The sequence below is a fragment of the Malus sylvestris genome, chromosome 12, assembly GCF_916048215.2.
Source record: "Malus sylvestris chromosome 12, drMalSylv7.2, whole genome shotgun sequence".
In the NCBI taxonomy this organism is placed as follows: domain Eukaryota; kingdom Viridiplantae; phylum Streptophyta; class Magnoliopsida; order Rosales; family Rosaceae; genus Malus; species Malus sylvestris.
The window spans coordinates 29,833,565-29,844,663 of NC_062271.1; the positions used below are offsets into that span (position 1 = coordinate 29,833,565).

General features: G+C 38.5%; 1 protein-coding gene across 1 annotated transcript; it reads right to left on the minus strand.

The window, feature by feature from the left end:
- Positions 1-8,505: 8,505 nt before the first annotated feature.
- LOC126594172 (protein CANDIDATE G-PROTEIN COUPLED RECEPTOR 2-like) lies at positions 8,506-10,822 on the minus strand. The gene is made up of 6 exons (XM_050260387.1): positions 10,338-10,822; positions 9,666-9,857; positions 9,335-9,497; positions 9,119-9,221; positions 8,938-9,019; positions 8,506-8,857 (listed from the first exon to the last, which is right to left on the minus strand). The coding sequence occupies exons 1-6, from the start codon at positions 10,638-10,640 to the stop codon at positions 8,780-8,782; spliced, it is 921 nt and encodes a 306-aa protein (XP_050116344.1). The 5' UTR covers positions 10,641-10,822; the 3' UTR covers positions 8,506-8,779.
- Between the last annotated feature and the right edge of the window lie 277 nt (positions 10,823-11,099).

Genomic DNA, 11,099 nt, shown 5'->3' on the forward strand with positions numbered 1-11,099 from the left:
TGCACAAGGCACAAACGCTCCAATGGCTTAAAGTCCTCGCCCGCACGAGCTAAAACTGCACAAGGCAATAAATGCTCCTTGCCTGCATGAGCTGAAACTGCACAAGGCATCAAACCCCAACCATTATATAAAGAACTACGAGTGACTTGATCCCTCAACGAGGGTATATAGGCAATCTAGGGCTCTACCTAGACGCAGTCGCACAATCAAATAAACACCCAAATCCCCAAGTTACGATTTGTTCATATTAGAATCAAAGGGTATTCCTTTCCCAAAAGAAATGTTGTAATTAATAGGCGCGTAGCCTAGAATGGGTCGAACTGGAATTAATAAAACCCTCTTCGAAAAAATGAACAAGGGTGAAATTGTGTCGAGGGAATTATTTGTTTACATATTATGTACAATTTTTGCTCAACAGTCATCGTGCTTCATTCCCTCCAAGTATGAATAGAAGATCTTTTCCATTTGCACTAGTACACTGATGTGTGGGGGCCTTCCCCTGTTAGTACTACTTCGAGAATTAGGTGGTTTGTTACTTTCGTGGATGATTGCACTCGTATGACGTGGTTGTATATGTTGAAAAATAAAAGTGAGGTTTGTGATGTGTTTTGTCTATTTCAACAGATGGTTAAAATTCAGTATTCCACTAATATTAAAGTTTTGTGTTATGACAATGGTGGAAAGTACATAAATTCTGAGTTATCCCAGTTTCTACAAGATTGTGGAATTATTCATCAAACTACCTATCTGCATACTCCGCAACAGAATGAGGTTGCTGAGAGAAAGAATCATCGTATCTTGGAAACTGCTCATGCCTTGCTTATTGGTGCGTTAGTGCCTAAATGTTTTTGGCGTGAAGCCATTACCTATGCCGTGTATGTGATTAACCGTATGCCATCTCGAGTTGTAGAATTCCGTACACCTCTTCAAGTATTGACAGAACATGTTCCTGTAGTATCCACTAATACCCTTACTCCTCGTGTGTTTAGATGTGTAGCATATGTTCATATTCACAAGATTCATCGTAGCAAATTGGATCTATGTGCCATTTGGTGTGTTTTTGTTGGGTTTTCCTCCCAACAGAAAAGGTATAAGTGTTATCATCCTGAAACTTGACATATGTATGTGACTATGGATGTTACTTTTTCTGAATCAAAGTATTTTTATTCTTCGATCCCATCACATTCAGATCACTAGGGGAGAACACTAGTGGTGATCAAGTTGATCTTGGGTGGTTAGAGGTACCAGAGAATGTGATATGTAGTTCAGGGGGAGCATGTGTTGACGATAAGGATGAAAATTATACACCAGTCTCTCGGTAAGAAACTGCTAAGGAAGCTATAACAGTCTAGCAGCTTACTGCAGAACCAAGTACTTCAGGGGAAGAAGTGCCGCCTGCAGAACCCACATCACCTTTTCTCTCTAGCTCGATAGTGCCACCCAATGTGTCTACTCTGAATATCCCAAAGGTAAGTACTATAAATGCTCATGTAACTAATCCAAATAATGATGTAAGTACGTATAAGTTGCCGCCAAGGCAAAATCATGGTGTTCATCCTGACAGGTTTTCTCCTGAAGGAAAAGTAAAGTATCCAATAGGAAATTATGTGTTATGCAAGAACCTTGCACCAGAACGTCAAGTCTAGGTAAATAATGTGGAAGCAATCCAAGCACCAACCCGAGTTGAGGAGGCCTTGAAAGATCCTAAATGGGCTGCTATAATGGATGAAGAAATGATGGCACTACACAAGAATGATACATAGGAGGTAATAGAGCTACCTAAAGGCAAGAAACCGATTGGGTGTAGATGGGTCTTTACGATCAAGTACAAGGCAGACGGATCAGTAGACAGGTATAAAGCAAGGTTAGTAGCAAAGGGTTATACTCAAACTTATGGTGTTGATTATCAGGAAACTTTTTCTTCAGTAGCGAAGATGAATACAATACGAGTTCTGATTTCTTTAGCTGCAAATTTGAATTGGCCACTGAAACAGTTTGATGTGAAAAATACTTTTCTTCATGGGCACTTGGAAGAAGAGGTATATATGGATTTTCCTCCGGGGTACAATGTCGAAGGGAAAACCGGAGTATGTAGGTTGCGAAAGTCACTTTATGAACTTAAGCAATCAGCTCGTGCATGGTTTGGTAGATTCACTTAAGTTATGAGGAGGATAGGATATTATCAAAATCACTCGGATCATACATTATTTGTGAAGCGGATAAGTGGTAAAGTGACGACCTTAATTATTTATGTGGATGACATGATAATAACGGGTGATGATTCTGAAGAGATGATGAAGTTAGAACAAAACCTTGCAGCCGAGTTCGAGATGAAGAATTTGGGAGATTTGAAATATTTTCTTGGTGTGGAAATCACTCAGTCATCTAGAGGTATTTTCTTGTCTCAACGTAAATATGTTATGGATTTATTAAAAGAAACAGGCATGCTAGGATGTAATTTTGTAAACCTATGGACACTCCCATCGTCGAGAAACATTATTTGGGATTTATCCAAATGAGGAACTGGTTGACAAAGGTAGATATTAAAGACTAGTGGGGAGGCTGATTTATTTGTCTCACACTCGTCCGGATATTGCCTATGCCATAAGTGTGGTAAGTCAATTTATGCACTCACCTAGTGTGGATCATATGGCAGCGGTAATGCGAATCTTGGCATATTTGAAGTCTGCCCCGGGTAAAGGAGTTTTGTATGAATATCATGGACATATGAAGATTGAGGAATTTACTGATGTTGATTGGGCAGTTGATGTGAGTGATAAAAGGTCTACATATGGGTATTTTATATTTGTTGGAGGTAATTTGGTTACGTGGCAGTGCAAGAAGCAGAATGTGGTCTCACGATCTTCTGCCGAAGCCGAGTATAGAGGTATGGCACATGGTGTGTGTGAGATTCTTTGGCTACGAATGTGAAATCCCATTCCCGAATTTCACTGTTATAATGCACGTGTTTGTATTCTTGAGATTTTATATTATTTTTCGAGAATTTATATTAAGTTATTTGAAGTTATACTTTAATTAAACTAGTTGCGAAGTTTAGAGTTTGGAAATTAATTATTTAAAATTTATAGACCGTTCGAGGTCGCAATTTATATCTTTGGATAGAGCTCGATCTCACGAACGCGTAAGCGCAAATCGTTCGTGAAACGGATCTATAACGAAGAAGTTAGAGACGTTTTAGTTGTTGGAAAATAAATAATTAAAAGTTTAGAAGCTGCCAAGTGGCAGCAAGGGAGAGGGGAGAAAGGAGAGAGTGCGGGAGAGAAAAGAGGAGGGGGACAGCCAATAAGAAAAAGAGGAAAGGAGGGGGAAATGAGGGAGATCCGAAATGGATCATTTTGACCAGCGAACCTTCAAAATTGAACCGCTCATATCTCCTTCATACGAACTCCGTTTTGGGTGATCTTGGTGTCCATGGAAAACCCTTGACGAGCCCTACATCTCTGTAGTGTTATATTTCTCAATTTATTTCCCTTTTTTTTTCAGTTCGAAGCCACAAACCCACTGGTGTCCAGACGGTTTTATCCTTTTTCCAGTGGCTCCGGCAAGCTTCACCGTTGATGACCACCAACAAAGGACTCCTCTCAACCCCAGGAACAAAGCCCAAGCATTGGTGGAGGCATCGGAGCTCATATGGAATCCGAATCGAAGCACACCCTTTTCTAGGGTTCCGGCGGGTTTGTGTAAAATCGAGGTATTTCCCGGAACAATTGGCCTTAGTCACAGGTATGAAAATTGTTCCCCTCACTGAGATCTACTTGCCTGTAAAATTTCGTAATTTTTTAAAATAGTTGAATTTTTCGGCGAGTCGGGATGGCCAGTGGGCCGATGATGACTTTCTAAGTTCAATTAGATGTCCTGACTTTGTATTTGATATTCGTATGACGTGGATTGATCGTTTGAACCCAATTTCACTATGATACATTACTTGATCAAAATATGAATCGATGATTCGACCGTTTGATTGTTAACAAACTTTAATACGTAATAGTACGTAATATTTGAGGACCATAGTAACTGATAGATCGGGAATCCGACGTACAGATCCTTCCGTATTGAATTTCTAAGTTTGTAAAATCAAACTTTGGTCGCCACTTGAATTTGTAAGTGGCGGAGATCTGACCGTCGGATCGTGATGAAATTTTAGTATGTTGTTTTATTAGAGGAATAATGTGCATTTTAGAAAGTTATAGATCCGAAATCTAACGTGCGGATCTTACAGATCGAGTTATGTAGAATTGTGAACCCTACCTTTGATCGAGAGTTGACTTTTGGTCAACATGTCTCGAAACGTTCTAAATACTAAAATTAGTACTACGGGAGACGCAATGAGGCCTAGTGGGCCTACATTGGTTAGAGAGTAACTTGAATATATGGGCTATGGTGATTACCTTAAATTCTTATATTAATATCAATTGTGATTACGACTTGGTTTTATAAATGTGATTTATATTGAAATGTGATTTTATATATTTAGCCATAGACCTATGCTTATTAAATAGGATTTGGCTTGTACACTTATGATGTTTGTGATCTATATATATATATATATGTGTGTGTGTGTGTGTGTGTTTAATAATCTTTTTAATAATGTGATTGATAATTATGATGAATGTTATGACAATTATGATATTTAATTATTGTTTGATAATTATTTGGATATGATTGCCAACTGAATACCTATTTGAACTTGGCATTACTACCTAGCTTGAGATGGAGATGAGTTAGGTACTTCATTAGATTTTTAGTAGAAATAGTAATTAAGAGAATTCCTTGTGTTGTGTGCTGGTTGATATGTGGAATCGATAACATCTATGCGTATAATTATGTTTAATGTGTGATGATGAGATTGCACCACGTAGTAGTGGTACATGGATGTGGTCCTTCTTGGTATATCCGCGATGGGGGACCATATGTATTCAGGGGTGATCATGCTTGGTATATCTGTGATGGGTGATCACTGCTTGCACGATGATATTATGCCTATGGTTCTGCTTGGTATATTCACAATGGGGGACCATACGCATTCTAGACGTGATGATGATTGGTTGTACTTGGTACATTTTGTAGGCAATCATATTTGGTTTGGTTCCGTTGAGTGGTCCGGACCCCGAGGTTGTTGAATTTCATGGAGTGGCCTAAAATCCCATTAATTGGAGAAGTAGGCTTGGCCTAACTGTGTCACTCTAGCCTTATTTATATATATATTTGTGTCAATGGCTTCGAAAGTCTTGTGAATTGAGTTAGAAAAGATGTTGGACGTCTACATGACTCCTTCAGGATTTTCTATAATTCGATTATGATTTCATAAGGTATGAATTTAGAAGATATGGGAATGATTGTTATTACTTTGATCAAATTAATTAATTAATGCAGCTAGAGAATGGTTTTGTGTTTCATCGGCTCTTAAATATGATGTGTGTTGTGAATTGCGATATCATGATGAGACATAATGATTTATATGTTGGTGGGAGAGAAATCATGTTTTCATGGGGATTCGTTATGTAGCCTGAGTCCAGGAATTACATGTTGTCAGGTTATAATAAATGATTGAGGAATGCTATGCTTTTCTGCTTGAACTTAGTAGATAAACGTCTGATTTTGTGATAAGGTGAACTACGAATGGCTTAATCCCTATTGAGGGTACATAGGCAGTCTAACGAAGAGGTTAGATGCAGCCGTAAAGTATATGAAAAATTATTGTGCATCTGGATCTTGAAGGATACTTTGTATATATTCAGGAGGCGAGGTATGATAGATATACGAGTATTTTGTGACATCACGTGTCGATCCTGAACGTATGCCGGGATCGGGGCGTGACAACGAAAATTGCTTTGGAGTCTCGGTTTTAAACATAAGGAGGCAATGAAGTTGTATTGTGATATTAAGTCCGCTAGAGAAATTGCTGAGAATCCAGTACAACATGATAGGACTAAGCATGTTGAGGTTGCTAAGCATTTTATCAAAGAAAAGCTGGAGAAGAAGATTGTGTCAATACCGTTTATGAACTCAAAGGAACAACTTGTAGATATTCTTACCCATGCCGTGTGTAGTAGGAGGTTGGATGACTCGCTTGTTAAGTTGGGCATAAGTAATATCTATGCTCCAACTTGAGGGGGAGTATTGGAATAAGTCAATATTTAGGAAAAAAAAGGAATGAAAATATTTTGTAATAATTAGAATCATGTTTTTGGAAGGATATTGTGTCCTTTATTTTGTTTTCTTTTGTAATAAGGATTGTATGTACCTTTTATTTAGAATTGTGGAATACAGAAAAGTTAAACCGTAAAATTCTATTCTTTGATGGCGATTAAACAATTGGGAACCAATAAATAATATCAAAACTACAGCACCGGCCGTTAACTCTGTCGCCACTGTAATTCAAATGCATCCACTCCATAATTTTACATGACTTTCCATTGCCAACTTAACCATTTGACGCGTTTAAAATTTCTTGCTTCGGGCGGCTTCGGGGATAGCAACTTAAATTTTGGGTAATATAAATTAAAATCAAATCAAATCAGCAAATAAAATTGACAAAAATTCATCAAGAACCAAAATTGCGGCAGAACAAAAACAACCCAAATGCAAACAAAAACTAAAAATAAAAAGTCCATACCTTTGAGAATTTGGGGTTCAAGAGAAGCTCGGAGAACACAAAAATGGAGGAGAGAGGAGCTCTCAGTCTCAGGGCAATCTCCGTCTGGATCCGATTGCTGAAATTCTCATAATTTGGTAGCGGAGAGAAGCGATGACGTGTGTGGGTTGGAAAGGCGGTGGTGGAGGCGGAGATATTTCGGAAATATACAAGCAGGGGTCGTGCGGACGGTTGAGGTGCCGCCATAGTTGGTGGTCGGAGTTGTGAAGAGAGGTCAGATCCTTTTGCAGTTGGGTTTTACCCGCGGTTTTTTTTTACAGGTGCACTGGTTTAAGTGAATCAAGTTTTGTGTCCCAACGGGAATATTTTTCAGATAAGACAAAACGATCTTGGGAAAAATTTGCGAATACAAAGAATATATGAGGTCACTTTTGTCCCCATTTTTATTTTATTTTTACCCCTATTTGTAAAAAAAAAGAAAATGATGGTCTTTTAATTTAATCCAATTAGAGCGTTGGTCTTTAACTTATCAAAACGTGTAGCTGTGGTTCTTTTCGTCAACTTCGTCAGAACTTCCGTCAAAATGAGTCATGGTGGACGGACAATTACTACAATTAGGTTAAAGTTGAGTGATCATTACTTTAATTGGTTAAAGTTTAGGGGAACATTGCTCTAATTGAATTAAATTTGTGGGACCATTGCCCCTATTACCACATTTGATTTTCCATATTTGCTCGTTGGTTCAACCTCACGCACATGGCACTTGACTCATTTTGATAGAAGTTGATGAAAAAGACCATAATTGCACATTTTGATGAGTTAAAGGATCAATGATTAGAGATTTTTAGTGGAGGGACCATTGCTCGAATTCAATTAAAATTAAGAGACCATTGCTCTAATTTCCTCTTATAAAACATTTAATATAATAAATTTTTTATTTTAATCGAAGATGAAGTATACAAAATTCGAATCCAAAATATCTCATAAGCGAAATGGAACACGTCTTTAACTGTGGTACATGGCAAATGCTTCCTTCAAACGCACTTCAAGAGCTTTTAATTAATTTAAAGGCACTAATTTCCACTAATCATGTCACTAACAAATAAGTTAAGGTTCATTTTATTTTAACCGGTGCACGATGAGCAAAACAGCAACAACAACAACAACAACAACAAAGCATTTTCCCACTAAGTGGGGTCGGCTATATGAATCCTAGAACACCATTGCGCTCAGTTTTGTGTCATGTCCTCCGTTAGATCCAAATACTCTAAGTCTTTTCTTAGGGTCTCTTCCGAAGTTTTCCTAGGTCTTCCTCTACCCCTTCGGCCCTGAACCTCTGTCCCGTAGTCACATCTTCGAACCGGAGCATCAGTAGGCATTCTTTGCACATGTCCAAACCACCGTAACCGATTTTATCTCCTCTTTCCTTCAATTTCGGCAACTCCTACTTTACCTCATATATCCTCATTCCTAATCTTATCCTTTCTCGTGTGCCCACACATCCAACGAAGCATTCTCATCTCCACTACACCTACTTGTTAATGTTTCACCGCCCAACATTATGTGCCATACAGCATCGTCGGCCTTATTGCCGTCCTATAAAATTTTCCCTTGAGCTTCAGTGGTCTACGACGGTCACACAACACGCCGGATGCACTCTTCCACTTCATCTATCCAGCTTGTATTCTATGGGTGAGATCTCCATCAAATTCTCCGTTCTTTTGCAAGATAGATCCTAGGTAGCGAAAACGATCGCTCTTTGGTATTTCCTAATCTCCGATCCTCACCCCTAACTCATTTTGACCTCCGTTTGCACTGAACTTGCACTCCATATATTCTGTCTTTGATCGGCTTAGGCGAAGACCTTTAGACGATGAGCAAAACAGCACTAGAACAAATTGATCATATCAAATTTTAACTCAGTTGCAAAAGCGCTAAGAATCTCTGAAATACATCTTCCATTATTCTGTGACTGCCAAAAGCAACACAAGATACAATTTAACATCATACAAAAACTTAAAAACGACACAATCCATTGACATATTTTGCTAATCCAGTAAGATATCGACTTCTATGTACAGCGTGTGATAACCGGATCATCTAGCGATTAAGTTCTAGAGTTCCCGGACAACCAAAACCATATTCGATATGGAGGTTAGTGCATCACTCCCAATCCGCGTCAAAGAAACCGGCATCTTTCATTTCTGAATAGTACACATTCTCCAAATTTAAATCTTCCTCCTGTTTTCATCCAAACGTCGATTACCAATAGGGAAAGAAATATAACAATAATGCTATAAGAAATGCGTAGTTACAAATACCTGGAAGAAGTCTGCCAGAAATGTTACGTACAGAAGTGGAAGATAAAAGGCGTGATAACAGACAATAGTAGCACTATATAGCCTGTAAATAAAAATTTGAAAATTAATTATAGAAGCTCTTTAGAAATTAAACTATTGGCAACATAGAAACTTCAGACCAAAGACCAATTTACACGCATACCAGAATCCAAATCCAGCCCCATTTCCAGTAAGCAAGCAAGCAAACAGTACTAGTACGTTTAACGTAAACATGATAGCGGTATACTTGTAGAATGCAGGTCTTGCTACAGAACAAGAAAAGAGACATCAGAGTTTGTTAAATATCTATGAAATCGATGAAGACATCAGATTTTATTAAACAGCTGATGATTAAACAGCTGATGAACAGTGAACTTACCTGGTAACCTCTCTCTCCACTTGGAATGGTACATGAACAATATGAAGCCGTAAATTGCAGTAATCACTAGCCTGTGGACAACCCACAAGGCCCACTTTGTTCGATGTGCACGGTCATTATTGTCAATGAACAATGGAATGCCAAGTCCAAATAGATATATTGCCTGGAAGAAAACAGAGTATAATTGTAAGTCCGTTATGCACCACAATAATGCACCAATGTGCACTTCCAACAACATATATGTTTCCATTAGTATATTCTTGAAGTAACTAACAAGCATACATAGGTCATAAGGGTGAAAATCCATTTCACGAAAAAGAACGAGCGATACCTTGAGAAGTATATCCAAAACAACAAGGATCCCTGAGATAAAAAAAGTCCGTGTCAAAGCTTCCAGTCCACTTGCATAATTCCCCTGAAGCAAAAATGCCAGCAAGCTTACTTCCAAAAATAGCATCCCGGAGGTTGTGAACAAAGATAATATATTCCACGTTACTTCTTTTCCAGGACTGCACTCCCATGCCTGAACCAAAGCAGTGACAATTCAACCACATCTTAGCAAAACCATCAATAAATGTCTCGAAATGGGAACAACCATCATCCACCACATCAAATACAGCTAGCAAACCAAGGGCCTTTCTGGGACTGCTTCTACAACTAGAAGGGCAAAAGTGTTTTCTCACAACCAAAAGCACTTGTAACTACATTTGACAGAAAAACTTAAAATGCTTTTGTAGAAGCGCCTGCACTTGGGACTTTTATAAGAAATTCGACTTGTTTATAATAAAAGCACTACTTGCAGAAGTGCTTCCTACCGAAACAGTCAGAGATGAGCCCCAAATAACAATCATACTACTAATTAACAAGATTCCACCAAAACTAATAACCGAAAGCCTTAAACTTTACCCATAACCATGCTACTATTCAGCTAAAAGATTCAAGTTTTAAACGAGGAACAAAGACAAAGCCGAAAACTTCAAAAAGGGAAAAATGAAACACGAACCTGAAAACAGCACCAAGCAAGATTGAGCAAGCTAACAAGCCAGAGGCACCCGTAGTAGGCAATCATGATATAAGAGCGGCCATGGGAGAGCTTCGAGAAGCTTTTTCTCGATTGAAACGCCAAATACAGGACGAAGAGAAGCGAGGGCACCATCAGAGCCACATTGTGGAAGAACCCATGACATTCGCCGAGCCAGCTGTAGAATTCGGAGCCCGAAACGCCGTCGTCTATGGTTGAATTTGGGGCCTGGGTGAGTGGAATTGGGAGTCCGGATTGGGAGGAAGCTTCTTGGGGAGCTTGCATTTTTAAATTGGGGGAAAAGATTAGTCCAAATTTGAGTGGCGATTTGGGGACTGAAATCGAAAACCCTAACCCTAGGTTTTGAGGCTTCAGGGATGATTGGAAAATAGCAGAGTACACCAAAGTTGGGTAAAGAAGCGATGACTAGAAAGGTTGGGGAAGTGTTTGGCTGGCGGGTAGGCTTTGGGCTTTTCTTTCCTTTTTTTATTTTATTTTTTTATTATTATTTTATTTTATACTTAGTTAGTCAAGATTATTTGTTCATGTAATACGCGTTCGATTAAAAACAACTTACAAATTTAGTTAAGTGTATTAACTCGTGCATCCCCTAATATCGTTTGCATAAACTAGGAAACGTCCAAATATTGAGATTTGTTTTAAATAATAAGATAAAATAAACTATCTCCAATTGAAAAACTAATTAGACCGAATATTTACTATATGACCCTCTTTGTCATCCAG

Excerpts from the sequence above, each read along its gene's own strand:
- LOC126594172 (XM_050260387.1), bottom strand. The coding sequence starts at position 10,640 with ATGCAAGCTCCCCAAGAAGCTTCCTCCCAATCCGGACTCCCAATTCCA. Across the intron at positions 9,498-9,665 it reads TTTTGGATATACTTCTCAAG|GCAATATATCTATTTGGACT; the intron begins GTATCGCTCGTT and ends GTTTTCTTCCAG. Across the intron at positions 9,222-9,334 it reads GTGGAGAGAGAGGTTACCAG|CAAGACCTGCATTCTACAAG; the intron begins GTAAGTTCACTG and ends CTTGTTCTGTAG.